Source organism: Choloepus didactylus, chromosome 14 (genome assembly GCF_015220235.1).
Source record: "Choloepus didactylus isolate mChoDid1 chromosome 14, mChoDid1.pri, whole genome shotgun sequence".
NCBI classification, from domain to species: Eukaryota; Metazoa; Chordata; class Mammalia; order Pilosa; family Megalonychidae; genus Choloepus; species Choloepus didactylus.
In genome coordinates this window covers 51,870,746-51,895,828 of record NC_051320.1, presented here as the reverse complement: position 1 = coordinate 51,895,828, position 25,083 = coordinate 51,870,746, and the positions used below count along the sequence as shown (strand labels likewise).

Here is a 25,083-nt window from a genome sequence, read left to right as displayed (position 1 = left end):
CAACAACACAGTCTCATGGAAAAGCGAGCATATAAGGGAAGCTGTGACTCTTAGTGGGCTCTTTCCCCTACCCGCACTCCATTAGCTCTCCCCCCGCGCAGACTCGGAGATAGTCTCGCCCAGACAGGCCGCAACCCACGTGGGACCAAGCGCGCTGCAGCGCGGGGCCGGGCGGGCGGATGGGCTGGTGTGCAGTGCGTACGGCGCCGGTCGGGCGATCCGGTCGGCCACCGCGGTAGAGAAGCCGAGGCCCGGGCCTTACCACAGGTAAAGTTGGGAGCCGCCAGAGCGGAAGGGGCTGGGGTCCGGCCCCCTTCGGGTTTCGGACGCGCTCGCGTCCAGGCCGCGCCCCGCCACCGGGTCAGAGCCGCGCCTCTGGACCTCATGGCCTTTGGATCTTCGCGGCCCAGGCGAGATCGGTTGGTTTTGTTTTATTTTGTTTACCGGTTGAGATGACGAAAACTCAGCCATGCTTGTTTATTAGCGCGCTTTGCAGAGGACGCTGAGAGGCCCAGCGTGTAAATAGGTTTCCTGCGGAAGTTCGGTTTGAGGAACTAAAATTGACTTGTGAAAATGACCTAGGGAGAACGCAAGGTATTATTTGGGAGGCCCTTTATATTACGAAGCTTATCTTTTTCCACCTTTATATCCTGATTCCATGTATTAGCCTTACAGAGGTAGACATTTTGAACCCTTGAAAAAGCAGTGTTTCTCTGCCGACTCCTAGTCCCACCGAAATACTTGATGAAGGGTCGAGAAGTAGTATCTGGTATTTTAAAGGGCTCCTTAAGAGTTTTTCTTAATGTGTCTGGAGTTGTTAGAAGACACTTTCATACACGTATGCAAATGACTCCCCTCTTTACATGTTGTGTAGGCAAGTCAGTTAACCATAGTTGCTGTCGATTCATTGCCATTCAGTGAAGATCTGGGTTTTATGGGGAATAGCGACTGTGAGGGTGGATCCCGAGATGAGACGCTGCTCTGCTCTCATGGACACAATTAACCAATTGTTAAGCTGGATGGAGAGCAGTGGAATGATGTAGAGAAGAAAATGCAGTTGTAAAGTAAAATAGAAGGATAAACGTTAATTACATACACAAATGCCTTTTAATTTATATGAATGAAATTCATCCTACCTGGTATGGAAGGGCTGAAGAGCGAATTTCGGATTGCAGGAGTTTTGTTTTGAGATAGGATGAAGTGTTGAGACAATTTAGGAGTCAAAAAAGTTTTAGAGCTGACAGGAATCTTAAGAGTCATCTTGTATACTTAATGGCTTTTTAAATTTTTATTACTTGAAGGGATGGTTATTGACTCCCCAGCATGGACCAGGCACTGTGCTAAACTACCACAAGAAACTACTCTTGTCAAGGTAGCATGACTGAGGCCTTCTGACCTTCAGTTGAGCACCATTATGATATTGCTGTGCAGAGAATGTATGTTGTCCATTTGAGGGAAAACTTGACAGGTCACATTTGGAGGCTCACTTCCAACAGAAAAAAATTTTGTTTAACTCACCTGCCTGCAAGGTTTTAGTGAATACTTATTTCCTTTATAAAATCATTTCAGAATGGCAGTGATACTTTCACTTTTAGAAATCTCTTTCAACAGTCCTCCGTAAATTACAAGTTTCCGGAAGGCTAGGCCTTCAAATAATTGATCTAATTCAGAGCATAAACCAAGCTGGATTTCCTTATGGAGGAAAACGAACCAAAAAATCATATGCAAAAATTAAGTCGACAATTCATTTGTATTTGGTTGTGTAATAAACAGCAATACCTAATAAGCTAATTGAGCATTTTCTGTATGCTGGATCCTGGGCCACGTGTTTTATATGGATTATCTTATTTAATGTAAAACTATGTGCATTGAATTTATCTTTCTAATTTAATTGAGCTAAATATAAAATTCCTTCATATACCCCAAGTTTGAGGTAGTGACAGCCTTTCCTGATGAAAAGTTTTTTAAACACAACTACTTTTTCTGTTAAAATGTGCATAATTTCATTGCTGTTTGCTTATTTCTACCATTTTGTTTTACCTGCTTGTTCTAACCTTTTATTGTTGAACGCTTTTTTTTTCCTGCAGTAAAACAGAATTGACAAAACTAGTTTTGTTTGGTTCTGTTGAGAAACGGCTTTATCTGTAACATAATCAGCAGTGTTCAGCTCTGAGGATGAAGCAAGAAACCGCCTTATTGTTCTATATAGTATAGCAATGATGATATTTTGATGATCCATTTAAGACAGTGGATTTCTTTGTTTTTTTATTTTGTGGCAAATTTATAGTACATAAAATAGCATTTGAATAATTGTGTTATTTTGATCAGCAATCTGCTGCTTAAATGTCCTTCAAAGCAAGTTTCAAAAATACTTAATTGCACTGTCTTATTTTCTTTAAGTGATTAAATTGAGATTATTGGGTTTAGCCATAATTTGAACATTTACAGATTTATGTTTTAAATGTTTTTCTTACCCTTTTGATTTTGATTTTGATTTTTAAATTATAAAGCATATCCTTATTTTTCCTGTTCAGATGTTCTGGTTTATAATGGAGACTGCTTTGTTTTTGGCTTTTCCTCTGCTTCAGAAACACCTGACTACATTAGTCATCTAAACTCATTAAACACCATTTTAAAATGGTCATTTCCAGTGTATCTTTCTGTTGTTTGAATACTGTTTTAATCGTTTAAGCAAATTAAATTTGTCTCCTTTTCACAGTTGTATTTTTCCTTTGTAGGCTGCTTTAAGAAAAATGGCCCTCTCAGCCCAGCAGATACCCAGATGGTTCAACTCAATTAAATTGGGTAGCTTCATCAATGCTACACAACCCAGCAGACATTTTCAGAGACCAGGAAGAAAATTATTGCGTGGCTCTTCTGCTAAGCCTCTGATATCCTCTGACAATGGTGTACTCCAGTGGGGATTTAAGACTTTTAGGACTTCCTCCTTATGGAATAGTTTCCAGCATACCAACACAAGTAGGCAAGAGAATAATTCTGCCCAAAGCACTCGGCTTCCTTCTGTGAATGAACAGTCACAGAAGACACAAAGGACACCCAACTTTGATTCTGAGCTGTGTTTAGAAGGTAATTCTGCACTTTCAGGAAAGCCAACCTCCACACCCCCACCCCCACCTCCACCCCAAGCCCTGCCTTTGGTAGATTGAACAGAGCTATCTATTTACATTCTGCTAGCCCATTTTAGCCATATTTTGTACTAAGCAAGCAAAAGAGCAATGCCAATTCCATTCATTTACTTTTATTATACCTTTATTTTATTGATTTTAAAAAAGCTTGTGGGCTAATATATAATTATTTTATAGTTATATGGTATGTCATTTGCTTTCTAAATATTTTATTCTTTAGATTCTTTTAAGAAAAAGTTTTCTCTCTTGGTAATTAGGTCTATTTGGGTATAATTTATATTGAGTAAAATTAGCCTTTTGGGGGGATACTGTTCTGTGAATTTGACACATGCATGTGGTTGTGTAACAGTCACCACAGTCAACATACAGAACAGCGTGTAGAACCCCCCACAAAATTCCCTTGTGTCCCTTTGTAGTCAGGCCTTTCCCTCCAACCCCAGCCCCTTGCAAGCACATCATCTGGAAGTTTTATAGTTTTAGGGTTTACATTTAGGTCTATAATCTATTTTTAGTTAATTTGCATACGTGATACAAGAGATGGGTCAAGGTTCTTTATTTTAGTTTAGCATATGGATGTCTAAATGTTCCAGCACCATTAGAGCTTAAAATTGTGAATTCATTAAATAAGTGTGTGTGTAGGGGTAGAACTACATTTAGAGAAAATGTGTGCTTTTGCCGTTCTTTTTAAATTCAGTTCTGTAGACTGTATTATATGTACAATCGAGATGATTGGAGTGTTTAATGCCCAGTTTAAAATTATAAATCAAAGGCAATTTATCATAAAAACAATGTGGCAACTCATCAAATAAATGGAATGTTTAAAACTTCAGAAATTCAGAAGCTTAATTGACTGAAGCAAAGCAAGTTTTTATCAACTAATTTTCCTATATCCACTTTTTCAGTTAACTTGCATTTAGACAATACAAAGGGCAAATTCCTTATCTCCCACCCCAAGAATTTTCAGTTTGCAAGGGTTACTGTTAGTTGGGATTGAGGGAGATGTTTTTTCCCTTTCAGGCCTCTAGAGCATAGCACCCTAGACATGCATGCAAGTGTTGTAATGATTACTTTTAGACCTTTTTACTTTCCTCACTCCATATGGTTTTCGACCTGCAAGTAAGTTACAAGAAGTGAATTGGCAGTTCTGTCTTCGGAAAGTCTTTTCTTCCCATTGGTTGAAACTGATGGAGAATTAAATATTGAACAAAAGGGCACCTGATCTACAAAGTACTGATCAAAGGTTTTGAGAGAAATAAACCAAGTTCTTGATAGTGAATAGCTGTTTAAAGGAAGTACTTAATACTTTTGGGGGGGGCGGGGAATGAAGAGGGAACAAGCAACATTGTTACACAGTATCATAAATACACAGAAATGTTTCACCAGGAGTGAAATACTATTAGATTAAGTAGAACATGAAAGAAAGAAGCTGGGGGATGGAGAGGAGGGGCTGGCATTAAAAAATGAGGAAGAGTCAGTGATCAGAGGCAAAAATGCATCAGAAGATCATAGCCCTGATTCCTTAGCTTAAGGTAGGTTGCAGTTCCTAGTATTTCCATACTGTGTTTCATTAGACAGAAAAAAAAAATTGCTAGCAGAATCAAGATTGTTTAAAGAGGGAACAGGTTCACATACTTAGCAAAGGACTACAGGTGGTAGAAACAAAATCATAGAAGTCCTCTTAGAGATGTGTTTGAGAATAACTGGGAAGCAGGGAAAAGGATCAAAACTAAGACATTTCAGAATGTGATGACTTTGATCCATACGGTTTGGATTGGTAGTAGTAATATGTTGTGCTTTTGACCAGGTCAAGTATGGTAGACTCAGTCTCTCTGAAAATGTACTTCAAGATCAGCTGAAGATCGTCAGCACATTCTTACCTCCTGGTTCAAAGTGAAGGGAATGAAAGGAGTTGTGTGTCTTGAAACTTACCAACAAATTTCTTGGAGGAACAGTCTCTCTAAATAGTCTTAACCTTATCTCTTAGAAAGTACTTGGACTTCTTAGATATTTAAATCTGACATGATCCCAAGAGTTAATCAGTGAAAGAAACAAAGTAGGGAAGAAGTTTTTATAGAAATTATTTTATTGTGCAGATTAGAGAGCTAACTTACTTCTCTCCTTCCACGTGGCTGGCTTCAAAGAACTGGAAGATTTACCTCCATTGTCTCCATTGCAACCAGTTTCCGAGAAAGAGGCTATTCAAATTATTGCAGACCCTCTGTTGCCCCCAGTTTCATTCACACTTCGAGACTATGTGGATCATTCTGAGACTCTGCAGAAGTTAGTGCTTCTAGGTAAGTCTGAGCAAACTACATTGCTTCTTGAGTCTGTACTCTCCATTTATTTTTTGCTTAGTTTTTTAAATTAAAAATTTAATGGCTCTATTTCAAGGTAAGTAGATATATGGAAGCAAAATTCAAGCATTGTGAAAATATTTCTCATGGAAAATCATATTTCCTGCTTCATCCTAACTTTACATTTGGTTCCCCAGGGTTACCTGTTTAACTTTTATTGCTGTTTCTGTTTGTATTTATCCTTCAGAATTTTCAGTAATTGTTTATAGTGCTGTTGCTTGGTTCATCAGTTGAGATTTTATACATATACAAATACTTTTCCCCAACTCCAATTCTCCCAAGTTGGTTATACTATAACTTTTAGATTAGTCATTAGTCAGTGATTACATTGTGACTATAAATATTGCTTGCTGCTCTACCAAGAAGTATTCTATGATTGCTTACCTTCCTGTACAACTTTTCATTTTCCTAGACTTAATTGCCTTGTTTTTCATTTGATTAGTTTTCTTTGTTCCTAGGCTAAATTTTCCCGTACCTTCCAATAGCCTCTCAGTACAGTTTGCCCTACAGTCAACCCTGTCTGTTGATCTATTAGTTCTACTTCCCCAGCCCCTTAGCTTACTGCTCCCTGCTTGCATTGCCCCTTACTCCCCACATCTCCACCATGTCATTTCTCCTGGAGTCTTCTGTCCTGATTTGGATGGTTTCTCTCTTGGCCTCTTCCTTAACTTGTTGACTGGTAAATTTCAGGTAGATATGGGAAGTTGAAGGCAGCCAGAGGGTCTCAACTGCAAACTTACTGTGATGGTTGGGTTGATGTGTCAACTTGGCTAGGCGGCCTAGCTGTCTGGTCAAGCGGGCACTGGCCTGACAGTTGCTATGAGGATATTTGAGGCTGGTTAATAAACCAACGGGCTGGTTTGTCGGATCATCAGTCAATTGACTGCAGCTGACTGATGACTCATCAAGGGGCGTGCTTCCACAGTGAGAGAATGCAATTGGCTGGACTTGGTCCAGTGATCAGTCGGTTTGTTGGATCATCAGTCAATTGACTGCGGCTAACTGATGACTCATCAAGGGGCGTGCCTTCCACAATGAGAGAATGCAATTGGCTGGATTTGGTCTGGGTGATCAGTTGGAGGCTTATAAGCCGGAGGGTTAGAGAACCTTCACTTCTTCTTCGGCTGCTCAGTGAAGCATTTCCTGGGGAGCTTGTCGAAGTTGCTGGTTCGTTTCCTGAGGAGTTTGTCAAAGTTGTCGGTTCGTTTCCCGAGGAGTTCGTCGGACGTCTTCCTTGGAGTTGACGGTTTATTTACGGCTCTGCAGAATTTGGACTCGTGCGTGCCTGCAGTTGCGTGAGTCACTTTTACAATTTGATAATCAGAGACATCTCTCACTGATTCTGTTTCCAAGGAGAACCCTAACTAATACACTTACATTTATTCCTCTTCTTTTTAGTCTGCTCCCTAATTGTAACCCTCTGCTTTGCCCATTATCTTATTTGATTTTCCCAGGTAATGAACCTCCCTTTTACTGGGAGATTGAGATGACAGGACAGATAAGAGATTTGAGGGTCTGTATTAGTTCGGGTTCTCTGGAGAAACAGAATCAACAAAAGATATCTGTAAATATAAGATTTTATAAAAGTGTCTCACGCAACTGGGGATGCACAAGTCCAAATTCAGTAGTGGGGGGATACACGAGTACAAATTCTCTAGGGCACTCAGCAAACTTGCAACTCCAATGAAGGTGTTCAGTGAACTCCTCAGGAGATGCTGGCTAGCTGAAGAAGAAGTGAAGGTCCTCTCTCCTTCTCCCTTAAAAGTCTTCAACTGATTGATTAAATCCAGCTGACTGAATTCTCTCATTGCAGAAGACATACCCTTCATTGACGTAATCAGTCAAGGTGCAATTAGTTGACTGATGAATTAATAACCCAGCCTTCTGGTTTATTAACTAGCCACAAATGTCCTTGCAATGATGGTTAGGCCAGTGCTTGCTTGACCAGACACCCAGACACCATTATGTGGCCAAATTGACACATGAACCTAACCATCACAGTCCACCCCTTGTCAACTTGGCAGTTGTACACATTACCTTAAACCATACTTAATCTCTAAATAGAGCACATTAACAGACATATATTTCACCTAACAATGCTCAGCTGTCCTGCATACAACCAGAAATGCACTAAATCTCTCCAGAATAGGGTGCAAGTCCTTGGGTAACATTGACTCTTAAACTTGATTTCCTGTAACTTAAATACTGCAAAATTAACAATACACCTTATGTCACATGATAAGGGGATAAGATAGGAAAACAAAGATATTTGGTTTACAGACAAATACAAACATTCTCTTAACAAAACAAGGAGGAAATATTCATGCCATCATAGTCCTCGTTTCTGTAACTGGTCACATGGTCATAGTTCACATTTATTACTACCTTCTTCCACTACCCATTCCATGTTCCCTTTACCCTCAGCAAGTGCTTTAGCTGGCAGTAGTTCTTTACCTGTGGGGTCACCCAAACCTTCATTCCTGAAGTTTCTGGGCCATTGGTAGTCCTGTTGCAGTTTTCCTTGACTTTAATCACAGGGCATGGTAGTACTAAGAGACGCCATTGTGCCTCTTTTTTGGTCGTAGGAAGGGCCAGATGCAACAGCTTATCCTTCTCCTTAGAAGGGATATCTTGACATGCCCCACACCACCAGACATCTAGAAATTTTAATGAGGTGGAAGGCCCCTGTATTTTTGCTGGATTTATCTCTCATCCTCTGACACACAAATGCCTTACAACAAATCTAGAGTGGTTGCTACTTCTTGCTCACTAGGTCCAATCAATATGATTTCATCAATATAGTGGACCAGTGTGATATCTTTTGGGAGGGAAAAATGATCAAGATCCCTGTGGACAATATTATGACATAGAGCTGGAGAGTTGATATAACCCTGAGGTAGCACAGTGAAGGTATACTGCTGGCCTTGCCAGCTGAATGCAAACTGTTTCTAATGGTCCTTACTAACAGCCATTGAGAAAAAAGCATTTGCCAGATCAATAGCTGCATACCAGGTATGAGGGGATATGTTGATTTGCTCAAGCAATGATACCACACCTGGAACAGTAGCTGCAATTGGAGTCACCACCTGGTTAAGCTTAGGATAATCCACTGTCATCCTCCAAGACCCATCTGTTTTCTGCCCAGGTCAAATAGGAGAATTGAATGGGGATGTGGTGGGACTCACCACCCCTGCATCTTTCAAGTCCTTAAGAGTGGCATTAATCTCTGCAATTCCTCCAGGAATCCAGTATTGCTTCCGGTTTACTGTTTTGCTAGGCAAGAGCAGTTCTAGTGGCTTCCACTTGGCCTTTCCCACCATAATAGCCCTCACTCCACAAGTCAGGGAACAAATGTGAGGATTCTGCCAGTTGTTGAGTATGTCTATTCCAATTATGCATTCCAGAACTGGGGAAATAACCACAGAATAGGTCCGGGGACCCACTAGACTCACTGTGAGACGGACCTAAGCTAAAACTCCATTGATCACCTGAACTCCATAAGCCACTACTCTGATTGTTAGACCACAATGATGCTTTGGGTCTCCTGGAATTAATGTCACTTCTGAACCAGTGTTTAATAATTTCGAAAATATCTGATCATTTCCGTTTCCCCAATGCACAGTTACCCTGGTAAACGGCCTTAGGTCCCCCTGGGGAAGGCTGGGAGGAAGAATAACAATATAAACTTTTGACAGTGCAAAAGGGTCCTTCCCCAAGTGTTCCCAGCCTTCCCCTCATTCAAGAGGCTCTGGATCTGTCAACTACCTCAAGTCTGGGAATTGATTAAGGGGCTGTGACTCTCTGTTTTTGTAATTCAAGTTAGGCTTTTGTTCACTTGACCTGAAATTCTGCTGCTTACACAGATCAAACAAGAATTTAGTAGACTGCCCATCTATTTTACTTCTAGGTGCTCTATGATCTACTAGCCAATGCCATAAGTCTCTGTGAGTCAGATTATTTTGACTGCTATTTTGAGCCTGTTTTCCATTGTGGTAGCCACGCCCACCTTGTCTTTGGCGAGTAACTGCTGCCACGTGTCTTCTGCCAACTCGGGATCTGATTATCCCCATTGTATTTGAGGATTCCAGGTCAGTGACAGCAGTTCCCACAGAAATATCTGACCTACAGAGAAGAGTGACTACAGAGTTCTTCAGGGATGTTGGAGCTAGTGTCACAAATTTATTCCTCACAGTCCTTGTAAAAGGTATGTCCTCTGGACATTCCAGGGATGTGTGAGCAGGTCTTCCATGATAAATCCACTCTAACATTACAATCTCTCTAAGCCTTTGAATCCCCTCTACATTATGCCAGGGCAGTTCTGGCATTTTGACCTCAGGTAATGTCAGTCACCTTTTTGATCCATGTTTCAGCCAACCACCCAAACAAACTTAATGCCCTTTCTAACCTCTCAAGCTACAACATTGAATGCAGTATCTCTGCTTAGTGGCCCATATCAATAAATTCAGCCTGATCCAACTTTATATTCCTTCCACCATTATCCCACACCCTTATTATTCATTCCCACACATACTCCCTTGATTTCTTCTGTATAAAATGGAAAATTCATGCAGTTCTTTTGGAGTATAGCAGACTTCCTCATGGGTCACACTTTGTACCTCACCCTTCAGGACCTGTTGGGACTTTAGTCTAGTTATAGGTCCTGAAGCAAAGACTGGTGGTGGAGGTGGGTCATGAAAAGAATAGAAGTATCCCTCAAGCCATTTACCTCAGGACATTCCATTGCAGTTTCATCCCCTGAAAGAGGATTAATCTCTCCAGACAGAAGAGTGAAGGCTGCTTCCTCGGGGAAGGTGATTATAGGTTTAGCAGGCACTGAAGGGTTAATCTCTTTAGGTGGAGGTTGGATGGCAGGCTCCTCAAAGCAGACTGGCGGTTGGGCATCTGTCTCCTCAGGGCAGACCATTATATCTAGCAAAGATAGCAGAATCCAGGGTTCCAGTGTCCTCACTGCCATTATTATCAATCCATATGTCCCCATCCCAAGTTTCAGGATCCCATTCTTTTCCAATCAATGCCTTTACTTTAACAGCAGACACCCTGCGAGGTTGAGATTTTAGTTTATGTTGTAAATCTGCTACTCACACAATGAGACTCTGGGTCTGGTTTTCAGAAATCTCAAGTCTGCAGCCGCAAGAAATAAGATTTTCTTTCAGAGCACACATGGAAACCTTTCTATCTGTCATACAGCACTTAAGTTTCTAATTTGAAGCCTTTAGCTCGTCCCTTTCTCTTATAACTTTATCCAGCGTATCTAAGAGCAACCAGCCAACACCATTATACCTTTTCACTCCGCAAAACTCTGTTAAGGTGTCAAAAACACTGTCACCCAGAGCCTTGCTTTGTACAAGAGTATGATTAGGAGAATCAAATGGTGATGTTTTGTGTATCTCTGTTGCCAACTCATGCCATGGACTGTCATAGCCATCTTGATTATTGGAAATGGAGTCATTAGCGCCTTTGAATCTAATCAGAGTAGAAAACAAATTGTAAAAGCCCATTTTAAGATTCTGTTTCTCAAGAACCACTCCCAGTACCAAGCTATATTAGTTAGGGTTCTCTAGGGAAACAGAACCAACAAAAGATATATGTGAGTGTCTCATGCAACTGTGGGAATGCACAAATCCAAATTCCGTGGTTGGGCAGGGGGAAGGGGGGCGGTGCACAAATCCAGATTCTGTAGGGCAGGCAGCAAACTGGCAACTCCGATGAAAGTGTTTGATGAACTCCTCAGGAGACGCTGGCTAGCTGAAGAAGTGATGATTGTCTCTCTTTCTCCCTTAAAAGTGTTCAACTGATTGGATTAAATCCAGCTGATTGAATTCTCTCATTGCAGAAGACACACTCTTCATTGATGTGATCAGTCACTGGTGCAGTCGATTGACTGATGATTTAATAAACCAGCCGTCTGGTTTATTAACCAGTCACAAATGTCATTGCAGTAGTGTTTAGGCCAGCACTTGCTTGACCAGACACCTGGATACCATCATGTGACCAAGTTGACACATGAACCTAACCATCACTGTGTCTAAGCTCTCTGTATACAGTGATACTCAGTCTCCCTGTTTTCAGCCTGTATTCACTCCCAATCTTTTCAGATATCTGGTGATTCCAATTTCTGTACCTTTTTGAGTTTTTTATGTATAAATCAGCTTGCATCTTGTCAGAATTCTAATTTTCAGGCATTTGAGTTTCTTCTTTCTCCTGCCTGTTCAGTCCTTTGCCACTCTTTCATCTGTTTTCATTTATTGTGGTTTGAGGATATAGATAAATCTTGTTTCATCAAAGGAGAGTTTAGTTTTTTGTTTCTCGTTCCCCTTGAGGGGTAATTTTTGTAAGGAGAGGGAAAAGAGAAAAGCCTTTGCATCTGTAGAAACTTTTAGGGGTCATCCTTGATTCTTGCTTCCTACTTTCACTCCTCACACCTAATTTAGCACTAAATCCTATGGATTCTGCCTTCTCTATATCTCTCAAATCCATCTGCTTCTTTCATTCTATAGTCACTGTCTTATTTTAGGTCTTCATTTTCCACTGAATGACTGCAGGAGCTTTTTTAACTTAATAGTCTTCTTCCCAGCAATATCATCCCTGATAACATCTTTAGTGTTAGTGCTCTTTATAAAATGGAATGCTGACTGTGTCAGTGACCTTAAAATCCTTGAAAACCTTCCATAGCATCAAAGCTGTCCATGGTTTGACCCCTGCTTACCCTTTCAGCTTCATTTCTCACCAGTTTCCTCCTTTGGTTAACCAACTCTGACAACTAGAGAACTTAAGTGTAATTTCTAAAATGTCCTCTCTGATCCTCCAGACATTGTGCCTGTCCTCTGGGCTCCTATGTCACCCCCTTCTTACTTCTTTCCTAGTACTAATGACATTGCATTGTAATCATTTATTCATCAGTTCCTGTGCAAGTTACCCCAATGTATTGGGAATTGCCTTTGTTCTCAAGAAGTTTCAAGTCTTCAGAAGCATCTAAATAGACTTATAAATAAGATTAACTGAAATGCAATAATGAAAGGTAAAAAGTGATAAGTCCCAGAGGAGAAATACAAATAATGTGTTTTGTGGGTTCAACAAAGGGGGAAGGATGAGTGTTAAGAGCAGGGGTCAGTCACCAGTCCTTATATAACAGCTTTCCCAGCCTTTGGTAGGTGCTGTGGGTGACACAAAGTAAGCGTAAGACTTGATTTCTACCTTTAAATAATTTGCAGTATACCCAGAACTGTGGAATTCCACTCAGAACTGTGGAATATATTTTAGTGTTCCTTCATCTGTGTGCTGATACTTCAACAGCATCTCTTAGAAGTAACTTAAATGACAGTATCTTAAGGGGACCATGATTGCATTGTCAGACAATATTTTTGTGTGCCCAGGTGTGCTAGTTACTCTGTTTCCTTCCCAGATCCATTTCTCCCTCTCTGTCTGCTCTGTGCCCCAGGAGACTAACCCCTCTGCACTGCATCATTAGGGGTCCTTTCCCAGCTGGCTTCTGGGTGGCTTCAGCCAATAGGAGGCACCTGCAGGAGGAGACAGAAAGCTAGTTGGGGTGGTTTTTCCCTGTTGCCTCCCTCCTTTGGGTCATGTAATTGCCTCACTCCATGACAACAGCTCCTACCCTGCAGCCCTTTCCTTACTAGCTCCCAGCTCCCTCTGGGCTCTGATAACACTTTTTCTCTCATTTCTTTAGTCACATGGGTGCCCTTGTTTGCTGTTCCCTTAACTCTGCTCACACCACTGTATAGAGTCCCTTCATTAAAGTTCTTTTCATTTGAACTTTGTGGGTGGGTTTCTGTTGCCTGCCGGTGAAACCATACCTGAATACAGTGGTAGTGTTTGTTGTTACTGAACTGATGAGATAAGGCCAACTTAGACTGGAATCACCTAGAGGTTAGAATGATGTTTTATTAATTTTTTATATCCCTAGTGCCTAACAGGAGTTCCTGTCCATAGAAGGCATTCAGTGAATGTTTTTCAAGTTAATGAAATCATGAGTGAGCCCCAGTGATTTGTACTGACAGCGGTGTGCTTTCCTGATGAGATTCTGCTTTCCTATATTATTAAAAAGAAGCTTTTCAGGCTTTCTGTTTCAGCACAGTCAGGGTGTCACAGCTCATGCTGAGCAAGACACTTCAATACATGTAAGCTGTAATATTTCGTTAAATTTGAAGTTTGAGCCTTCTATGTTATTTTTAAAGCATTCTCTCCCCCATTTATCGTAGATTTATAGAACTAGTTTCCATTGTTTATTTTTCCATCCAATAATTGATTTATTTTTCTATTAATATTATTAATTTTAAATTATAAAAGCATTACACCTAGTTGTTAAAACTGCAAGTAATATTACAAGTGAAAGGCTTCTTGTCCTCTCGCCATCACCATTCCACTTCACAAAGGTAGCCACTATTAGCAATTCCCTGACTAGCTTTCCAGACCTTTGTCTGTGCAAATATGTATCATGCAGAAAGTCATACATAGGTTTTATATTTTTATATAGCCAAACATATATTTTCCTTTATGTTTATAATGTCACATTTAGGAAAATCTTTTTCATTTCCAATATGATCTTTTAAATTCTCTGTTTTCTTCTTGGCATGTTAGAGTTGACACAATTTAGATTCTTAATCTATCTGGAATTATTTTTTGTATAAGATACAGAAAGTTTTTTCATTTTTTTTTTTCAAATGTATATCCAGCAGTCACAATATATTTTTAAAAATAGTTCATCTTTTTCCCATTGATTTGAAATGTTTTATTACTGTATATACTATTTTTACTTCATCCTGGGTGTGTTTCTGGACTTCATTCTCTGCATGTGTTTAATCTACTTTTCTGTTCTTGGCCATCTTATATAACTACCTGTTTAAAATCAAGACATTTGGATTAGGAATAATATTTGGATCTAATAATTTTGTATTTAAGACTGTAAAGTTGCATCTAGAAATTGGTTTGGGAGAGTTGTTTTTCATCTGAAGAATTAGTTTTAAGCATGTGAAATTTGAGTCTAAATTTAAGGTTTTACACTAGCTTCAAATGTTTATTCTAAACAGAGCAGGCCTTTCCTATTTGTGTTTAATTTCATTGTTAAAACAATTAGATAAAAGGAAAAAAATGAGAGAATAAAATGCTCTGTTTTTATGGGAATTTTGAATTGTAGGTTATTTTCATTCCCAAAAAAACATAAAGAGATGGTTCTAGGACAATATGACTCACTGAATTTGTTTTGGAGGGAAATTTAGCCAGTTTCTTTTCTTCTGTACTTGGCTTTGAAATAAATACTCTTGTTTTCATTTTAATTTGTTTTTATCTCTACAACCAGTTTAAAAATATTTAGGAGATTCTATTGGTCTATCTGGGTTCTCCTTTGGATAGATTATTGATCTACATCAGTAATTTCTTTTGCTTATGTGGATAAAGTTTAATGGCTGAACTAAGCAATTATCTTCAAACAGTATTTGTAATTTATTTTAGGGGTCGATTTGTCCAAGATAGAAAAACATTCTGATGCAGCCAACCACCTTCTGAGACTGGATTTTGAGAAAGACTTTAAGAAAATACTCCTGTTTCTTAAAGATTTGGGTATAGAGGATAACCAACTGGGAGCATTCTTGACTAAAAATTATGCCATTTTCTCTGAAGACCTTGAAAATCTTAAGATCAGGTAGGGCTTTCAGAATGATTCTCACATGACCCAAGAGCAATTATGGAGGAAATATATGTGTAAGTTATATTTTTAAGTCTCTGCTGTACAAGGACCTACTGAAATAATTAATATGAATTATATATATAAATATATATATTTGGGGGGTGGGGGGTGGGAGAGCATGGACTTTCTTAGATAGAAATTAAGTACCTAAAACAGTTCTTATTCAACTACTCATTATTATTTTTATGATTTCAACTTATTACTGACAATACTTACGGAATAAGTTCCTTTAAAAGTTCATTAACAAATAGCTAAATTATCCAAAGGTGCCCTTAAAGTTATGAAAACCTGAACTTTTCTGTTTTTTTCTGGCCAATTTTTGATGTAGACATTTAACATTCCCTTGGCAAATTGATGTTTAATTTGTTTAATCATTTCCATAAGTTGGTGGTTTCGGTAGTTCCTTTTTCCTTCTTTAAATAGCAAGTCTATAAATACCTTTGTACTTCATTCAGCATCCAAAGAATTAATGAAATCTCTGAGAATCGATATAAGATAACATTGATCTGCAAGATAAATTTTCTGTTTGGCATTGGGAATGCCACAGAGAAAAATACAAAGTCCATCTCCTTAAGTTAACATTTTGAATTCACCATCACCCCCATCTCTCACCTATATCTGTTCTTCCCTATATTTCCAGATGCACTGAATGGGAGTACTGCCCACCTTGTTGCCCAAATTGGATTATTGGTATTAACTTTGGTTTCTCTTTTAGCGACCACATCTAATAAATCACCCAGGCTATCAGTTCTACCTTTTTGTACCTCAAATCAGTCAGGTGCCATTTCTCTACTTCACTTCTACTTCCTTTGGTCCCTCTCATTTCACACCAAGATTCTCACAAGCCATCTCCTCACTGACCTGCCTCTAGTCTTGACCCTTCTACGCTGTTCTCCACACTGGTGTTGAATCTCACCACATTATAGAGAGCTTTTACAGTTCTTGAACCATCGTAGTTCAGTGGCTTTTCTTTGAACTAGGAAAAAAACAACACAAAAAAACTGTATTCCTTATGTTGAACAATCTGAGCTCTTACTGTATATATACAAGGCACTGAGCTTACATTTGACACATATGAGATAGACATGCTGTCTCCCTGCATGGGACTTACAGTCTGTTGTAATATAGACAGGCTAGTACAGGATAAGAGGTAGAGAAGGTGATTCTAGGAAACTCATCTGGCCTATCCAGCTCTGCCCCTCCTGTCGGGAGCACTAACCCTCCCCATTCACAAATTAATTTGCCCTTGATTTATTCCAAGGAAGCATACATACCAGGAGGTGGGGATCACTGTGGGCCATTTCAGAGTCTGCCTTCTGTACCATCATTATTAATATCTCCATTTTACGGGTTTGGCATAGGGAGGTTAAATGAATTGTGCAAGATTAACCAGCTAGTAAGTGGCAGAGCTGGGTTTCAAACTCAGTTTAACTCCAGAGTCCTTGCTCTTAACTACTACACAATACTATCTCCTAACATTTAATTATATGCAGGAAACTTCAGCTTAAAGGGAGCTTAGTTTACTTGCTTAAGATCACATGTGTTCCTAATAACTAAAGAATATTCTCTTTATATAGATGGTGCATCTGACAGTTCCTATACCTGGTTGACTATCAAATTAAGCTGTGGAAGTTAAAAAAATTTAAATTTAGAATATTTTAATAATTGAACTTAGCTTATGACTCTGATATATAGAGCAGTCTTATTTTCTAGACTTTCTGTAACAGCACTGATTTCATGTACTTGTTTTCTTTTCAATGCAGAAAATTCTAAAAATATGAAAAAGCTATTTGATTCTTTGTAAGAATTTTCAAATGAATAATCTGTGCATTTAAAATACTTATTTAAATGTGTTTATTTTGATTGGGGCTTACCTTTATTTTTTATTGGAAAAATCATCACAGCATAGGCAAAAGTTTTGATAATGTTTTAATCAGATACTGATTCTTGTTACCAAAAAAAAGTTATCCTTACTCCCTCCAACTTCTCTCCTTCTCCCCCCCCCCCCTTTTATAACAAGGGATACCTTTGGGTAGATTCTTGTTTTAACCATATTGAGGTCATTATTACAGAGTATTTTTCTTTATCTTTTCTTTTTTTGGGGGAGGGCAGGGTAGGAATCTTAACTTTAAAAAACTGTTGTTACTTTGGAAAGCAGCGTGATAGTAGTAAATGTTTACCTTATATATGTATTTCTGTTTGTTTCTCTAGGGTGGCTTACCTACAGTCAAAAAAGTTCAGTAAGACAGATATTGCACAGATGGTCAGAAAGGCACCATTTTTGCTGAGTTTTTCGGTGGAAAGGCTGGATAACAGATTGGGATTTTTTCAGAAAGAACTTGAACTTAATGTGAAGAAGGTAAAAGGGGGAAGAATTCATATATTTCCATACAGGTACATTTAGTAAATGTTAAATCTATTTTTGTAACAGATGCCTGGCCCATATGAATCCTAAATGTGCAAGAATGAATTACCCTGCTAAGTTAAGCATATAGCTGCATCTTTATATAATATTCCATCAAATTGGTTCTTCTAAGTTTTGTTTTCAGTATTTGTATTTTCTTAAAACAATTAAATTCATGTATTTCCAGAGTTCCTAGCATTTCTCTGATGGGTCATATCTTAAATTTTAGCTTTGTATACTTAGTAATCCCTTGGTTTTTCCAACTAGTTAAATACACATACATAGTAATAGACTGTTTTGTTTATAACTATAGACTAGAGATCTGGTAATTCGTCTCCCAAGGCTGCTAACTGGAAGTCTAGAGCCTGTGAAAGAAAATATGAAGGTAGGACAATTTTATTTTAAGTTTTTGAGAAATCAGCTTCTTTCTTTGTTTTCCTCTGAAGAGAACAGATTTTGTTATTGTCATCTAAAGAAAACTAGATTTTTAAATATGTTATTTCTAAAAAGATGGAAATAGGAAATAGTATAATTTCTAGCAAGCAGTTTGTTTTGGTTAATGATATTTTCACAGGTGATATATGAGTAAATCACCTTACAGACATTGACACCAGTAACTCTATAGTAATAGAGTAGGTATGTCAGCGGTACCTGTGTTACCTGTTACGGTGCCCGCGAGTTAAAGTACGAGACAGCCAAACAGAATTTAAAGAGCCTTTTATTAGCCAGCTAGCAGGCGGCTGCTGTCTCTCACTCCGCGCAGGGAGTTCAGTAAGCAGCCCCCACCTGTGTGCGCTGGTGCCTTATATAGGCAGAAACCGTATCCTAGAAACGCAAGCAAGCAAGCTGTTCTAACAGAAGCAGAGTTGGCAGTTTAGCTCTTGATCACAAAAAACAATTACACAAAGAGTTTCACTTGGAACTGGAGCAGTTATTGATCATAAAAAACAATTTCACAAAAACAATTTCACAAAGAGTTTCACTTGGAGCTGGAGCAGCTATTGATTATAAAAGGGTTACAAAAAAGTTTCACTTGGACCTGGAGCAGTTATTGTTAAAAGGGTTACGCTTGGCTGATGCGTGCAACCGCAGCTTTGCCTCCCCTAAACAGTAAAGTTTTGCTTCCTTTAACTGGTACAGGCCCAGCCTCACTCCCCCCTCCCCATGGCCTAATGCCGTTTACACAACACTGTTGCTTTTCAGATGTTTTAGGATTAAGGGAAAGGGACCCCACTTCATTACCCAGGAGGGAGATGAGGAGTTTTGGGGTCTGGATCTAAAAGACTTCTGTGGCTACTCCCCAGTGAGGAGAGGACACTTTCCTTAGCCCCCTGTGCCAGTTGCCAACTTATATGCTCTAAAACAGAACATACCAGCTACTCTTCTTGTCCTTCCTCTAAAAGAATAGTAGTGTGACTCCAAGGACAGCTGACTAGTTAGGATACAAAGCTGTAATAATATTTGAAATTATCACAGAAGGCCCATTTTCTGAGGTGCTTAGTGTCTCACAGTTATTTGTTGAAGAAATTTTTATTGAACATCCACCAAGCAGTCTGCTGGGGAGATAGTCCCCAATCTCGTGGAACATAACAATCTAGTGGGGAGACAAAATGCAAAGAAGATGATTAATGGGGAGCATAAGGTACTATGAAAGCACATAGAGGACCTAACCCATGTTTGGGTGTTTGGTTTTATCATCTCTCTCTGGAATGTTGACAGTTTTTCATATACCATGTATATGAGTTTGGTTGGGAACAGAAGCTCAAATAACCTAACAAGCCCTACCATGTCCACCATTATTCTCTTTTACAAGTATGATTAGATCCTTTTGGTGATCTTCTTGATGATCAGCATACTTGTGAGTTGTGAGTAGCTCATTCTCAGAAGAGGAGTTTGAAATTCAGGTTATCCCAGAAGCAAGAAGCTATAATCCCTTGAGGCCATTAGTGCATCTATCTCCCAGAATTTAAAATGCCCTGATTTTATTTAAAAGAATCAGGCATGCTCTGGCATAGTAACAAAAATGATTTCTATTCATGATTCGTAACAACTCCTTTTTTTTAGGTTTATCGTCTTGAACTTGGTTTTAAACACAATGAAATTCAACATATGATCACCAGAATCCCAAAGATGTTAACTGCAAATAAAAGGAAACTTACTGACACTTTTGATTATGTGCACAACGTGATGCAGATTCCCCACCACATCATTGTAAGGTTCCCACAGGTAATGCAATACACATCTCTCTTTATAAAAGCTGTCCTTGCCCTTCATTCAGTGCTGCTCTCCAGGTTCATAGTGCTATTTATTTGTGAGAAGTTTATCATTTCCAAGGTACATATGTACATCTCCTGAGGAGAAATATGTGATTAATCTGTCTCCTGTGGTTTTTACATATTGTTACTGGTTCTGCCAGTAGGAAACAGGCAAAACAAATCTCTCTTGGGTTTGTAAATATTCTCTCCTTTTTCTCCTAAATTTGAAATAGATCATTTCTCTTAAAGCTTCTTTCACCTCCTGTACTTTTTATTCAAAATCTATCTGAATCCATGAATTAATGAGCCATATTGTAATCATCTACCAAAGCATAAAACTGTTCATTTGCCTCTCATGCCAAAGACTTATTTTCTAAGTTGATGAAACTTTCATATTCCTGACCTCGTGAGTGACATTATCTGCTTTTTGGCAAGAATGTTAAGTCTTTAAAATCAGAGACCTATCTGATTTATTCACTGTTGAATCCCCAGTGCCTAGAACTATACTTGACACTTAGTAGGCACTCAGTAAATATTGGTTGAACAAATGATTGATTGAATTTCATAAAAGTAATCTTTTCCTGTATTCAATAACTATTCACTGGACAAATGAAAGCATTCAGTGACAGTAGATCATGATAAGGGAATTTGATCTTGTCACCTCCAAACCCTAGTGGTCTAATCATTCTTTCAATACATAATTAATCATCCACCCTGTGCCAGGGGTGTTTTATTCCAAAAGCAAATCAACCCCATGTTGAATTAGCATGCTGTACATTTTTTTGATCACTGTTTTCAAAGTACTTTAGTTTTCAGCAGTTGTTTTTCATAATGTCTTTTTGAAGTGGTATGTTACTATTTTGTTTGCATTTGAACATAGGGAAAGAGACCTGGAGGTTGTGTGTCATGTGGAGTATTCCTAGTTTATCTGTAATATAGCGAAGAGAAGAATTTGAGACATGATACCAACTGTGGTTTGTTTGGGCCTTATGAAGGAGCCTTGGTGATCCCTCTCAAGCTTCAGGGCACCATCTCAAGCCCGGTTCACCCTTATTTTTTGCAGAGGACTGTAGGGACTTAGCCTGCTTCTGATTCCTTTTTAAGGTTGCTGCCACTGTTTCTTGGGAGTTTTGATTCCAAGGTTGACTGGTGTAAGACATACTTTACCTAGTTGCTCCCCCAAAAAACAATATTAGTTTCATTTTGATCCTAGTCAGAGATAGCAGCAGGAATTTAAATTAAAAAAAAAAAAAGATACACACACATATAGAGAAGGTTCACAGATTATGAAATATTATAAATGTTTGATGCCATAGACCTTGATCTTTAAAGGTGATACTCAAACTTGGCAAACATCAGAATCATCTGGAGGGCTTGTTAAAACAGATTTCTGTGCCCCACTCCCAAAGTTTCTGATTAAGTAGGTAGGTATGGGTGGGACCTGAGGATTTGCTATTCTAGTACGTTCTCCCCTGTCTCTCTGAAATAGTCATTGTTCTTTGACTACAGTGTAGTCCTTAATTATTTTATAATTATTTTGTTTGTTAGTTTTGAGTCCCTTTTAAATTAGCTTTTTAGCAGGAGCTATAGGATTAAAATCCTGTGCATTTATCATATTTATTGAGTATTGTTCAATACCTTAAAAATATTAACCTATTTAAATTTTTAGCTCAGTAAATTTTAATATTTCATCTTGTAGTGCACAATGTTTTTTTAAAAACTTTTTTTTTTATTTTCTAGGTATTTAATACAAAGTTGTTAAAAATCAAAGAAAGACATTTGTTTCTTACCTATTTAGGAAGAGCACAGTATGATCCAGCAAAATCTAACTACATCTCTTTGGACAAACTAGTATCTATTCCTGATGAAATATTTTGTGAAGAGATTGCCAAAGCCTCAGTACAGGACTTTGAAAAATTCTTAAAAACTCTTTAGTTTTTGATGAATATTAAAATGTAATAAAGTGAAAGTATATATGAATAAATAAATATATTTTAAATAAATGCCTCAGGTCTCAATTGACATTGGAAACAATGGCTTGATATTGTAAATTTGAGTACACTTCTGGTAGATCTTTCTTATAAGTTCCTAGTGACTTAATTCTTCTCTGACACAATCATTTCCTTCCTTCTCAGGAAAGGAAGAACTGAAAATATAGCAAACTTAGAGAAAGTTTACTATGAGTTGATTTACTAGAGGCTGGTGCTCTGTCATTGATTTTCCCATCACCCTGATAGAAAGTTGTGGTAAAGGCAAGAACACTGGAGACTTTCCCACTGTTACAGTCACAGGTCTTTTAAAGTGGTTTCATCACACTTTATTTTCTTTGAAGTGTTAGGAATATCTGGAGCATACTACAGTAGTCATGTAATATCTATTACTCATGTAGATAATGCTACAAAACTCATTCAAGCTTGGATTATCTACATTGTTACTCATCTTCCTGAGCATGGATATTCAGAAGTTGCACAAAGTTAACTACTAAGAATCAGCAAAGGAAAAGGGATAGGGAGGAAAGTAAAGTTTGAAGGTATGTAGGGAGAATGAGACATAGTAAAAAAGGCCATGATAAACCTTTTACTTATTGCCAGTATGCAAAGATTTATAGCATGAATTGGTACTTTTTTCTTCTTTTTTTTTTTTTTTTTTTCCCATTTACAGGGCATGTAATCCTGGGTAAATGATTTAACCTCCAAGTTTTGGATTCTTTATTTGTAAAATGGGACATCATAAGCAGTTATTGCCTTACGGTCACCAAATTTGGTGGACTGTTAATACTGGTGGCCCCTAATGAACCATACCTGGCATTTTCACTCTTGCATAATCCCTCCCACCCTGATTCTGGATGTTCCGGTTTGCTAATGCTGCCGTTTTGCAAAACACCAGAAATGGATTGGCTTTTATAAAGGGGGGTTATGTGGTTACAAAGTTATAGTCTTAAGGCCATAAAGTGTCCAAGGTAAGGTATCAACAATAGGGTACCTTCACTGGAGAAAGGCCATTGGCATCCGGAAAACCTCAGTTAGATGGGAAGGCACGTAGCTGGTGTCTGCTTGCTTCCAGGCTGTGTTTCAAAATGACATTCTCCAAAATATCAGCTTTCAACAGCTGTCTTCAAAATGTTTCTCTAAGCTGCAGCAAGCTGTGAGCTCCGTCTGTCTGAGCTTTTATAGGGCTCTGGTAAACTAATCAAGACCCACGATGAATGGGCAGGGCCACACCTCCATGGAAACAATCCAATCAGAGTCATCACCCACAGTTGGGTCAGTCATAGCTCCATGGAAACATCCAATCAAAAGGTCACACCCTAATCAAAAAGATTAATCAATCTGCCCCCACAAGATTGCATCAAAGAACATGGCTTTTTCTGGGTGACATAATATGTATAAACCAGCACACTGGGTCAGTACGATTATGCTTAATAAATGCTTGCACATTGGAGCTTGTCATCTTGTAACATGCTCTTGGGTCTGGTTACTCCAATGAGACATTTGGTAAAGAGAGAGCTGCCTGGCTAAACCCCGGCTCCTTCAGCCATACCAATTAACCACTAAACAGAATTGGAAGAAATAAAGTACTCCAAGCCACTAACTTTAAGAGTAGTTTGTTGTTCATCAGTGTTCAGTGGTGTGATGGATGACCTGAAATTTCATGAGAAACTGAATTTGTAATTGGTCAGGGCTAAGTATGGTGGCCCTCCTGTTTTTATTTTATTCATTCTCTCAAAAAACATTTGAGTTCCTAAAACACAGTGGTGAGTGTGGCAGAAATATGCAACTTCATGGAGTTCTCTGTCCAATGGATGAGATCAGTAAGCAGAGGAAACAAGGATGAAGGTACAGCCTTGAGGCAAAGCATGGAACAGCATCCTGTCTGGTCTTTGTAGCTGAGAACTTCATTTTGTCTTAATCCACTCAGAATAGGCTAAGTATGCTGCTATAATGAACAATCCTAAAAGCTCATTATTTGAAACTGCAAAAGTTTATCTTTCATTCATAATTACCCATCTTGGGACCACGAGTGGCTCGGCTCCACATCATCTAGTGATACAGGTTGATGGAGCCTCCACCATTTATGGACTATTGGCCAGTCCATGGAAGAGAAAAAGGGAAATGGAGAATTGCTCTTAAAAACATTTTCTTGGCTAAGGCTAGCTATATGCCTTGGGCAGGGAAGTGCAATCCTACCATTCACCAGGAGGGAGAAAATCCAAAAATATTTTGTATTGGCACGAATGATTACCAGTTGACATCCAAGCTTTCCTGTAGAAACAGGATTTGATGATTGTCCTGGTTACTTCATGCCTTGACATAAGAACTTCCTTCTCTTGGCATCTTCTTCACCCTGCAACCAGCAAGCTGAACTTAAAAGATGAAGAGGAAGGGAGAGAAGTTTATTGAATACTTCCTTTTGCGGTGCAATGTACCCTTATACAAATATATTGCATTTCTTCACAACATTAAGACTTCACTGGCTAGTGTAGGCTAGGAGTACTCTTTCATCAGTTTTTAGTGCTACATATAAGATTTACACAAGAAATTGTGGCATCACAGAGACAAAAGACAAAGAAGGCAGCAGATAGAATTTTAGAACTGGAATGGATCTAAGACCATTAACTCTAACCTTTTGACTTTACAATGAGACAGAATTCTATGCTGTCCCAGGTCTCAGCTGAAGACTATAGAAAAGCCAGTATTGGTGGGTAATGGTAGAAAGCCACCAGTAACTGAATCAAGTTATCAGTCATACTAATTCCCTCAACTATTTTCTGTCCCTAGACTTTTATGCCTTAGACTTAACAAGTTGGGTATGAAACTTTTCCAAATGCGCAAATCTACGTACTTGCTTCTGTTTTATTTATCTATGGTTTTATGTGAATTCTGCAATATAGTTTTAATATTATAAATTTTTTTCTGACCCTAACCTTTCCCTAAAGTGGCTTGATGTAATTGTTCAGCTGGAGAAACTGAACGCAAGAGGTTTAGTGTCTTTCCTGGATTAGTAAGGCAGCATGTGGCAGTAGTCAAGAAGTCTTGAATTTGAATCCAGAGTCCCAAATTTGAACGCCTCAACAGGCTAGGTTGAATAAAACCTGGCCAACCTTTCTGAGCCTCAGTTTCCTCACCTCTCCAGTGGGGATCAGTGTATTTATCTCAAAGATTTTTTTGGGAGAATTAAATGAGAACATGTCTGTAAAACG

The 25,083-nt window shown here is 38.7% G+C and overlaps 1 protein-coding gene across 2 annotated transcripts; it reads left to right on the top strand.

Annotated features, from left to right (window-relative positions):
* The first annotated feature begins 140 nt into the window (after positions 1-140).
* MTERF3 (mitochondrial transcription termination factor 3) lies at positions 141-21,886 on the top strand. Of its 2 annotated transcripts, none has more exons than XM_037802708.1 (8): positions 141-267; positions 2,739-3,087; positions 5,288-5,440; positions 14,990-15,179; positions 17,436-17,583; positions 17,942-18,013; positions 19,693-19,854; positions 21,624-21,886. In XM_037802708.1, exons 2-8 carry the CDS (start codon positions 2,754-2,756, stop codon positions 21,816-21,818), a joined length of 1,254 nt encoding a protein of 417 aa, XP_037658636.1. In that variant the 5' UTR covers positions 141-267; positions 2,739-2,753; the 3' UTR covers positions 21,819-21,886. The 2 variants fall into 2 exon arrangements, with proteins under 2 accessions (XP_037658636.1, XP_037658637.1); XM_037802709.1 differs by lacking the exon at positions 141-267 and adding an exon at positions 286-419.
* The last annotated feature ends 3,197 nt before the right edge of the window (positions 21,887-25,083 follow it).

Bases quoted from the DNA above. Each gene is read 5' to 3' on its own strand.
- MTERF3 (XM_037802708.1), top strand. From the start codon at position 2,754: ATGGCCCTCTCAGCCCAGCAGATACCCAGATGGTTCAACTCAATTAAA. The intron at 3,088-5,287 runs GTAATTCTGCAC...CTGGCTTCAAAG, and splicing joins TTCTGAGCTGTGTTTAGAAG to AACTGGAAGATTTACCTCCA. The intron at 17,584-17,941 runs GTAAAAGGGGGA...TTATAACTATAG, and splicing joins TTGAACTTAATGTGAAGAAG to ACTAGAGATCTGGTAATTCG.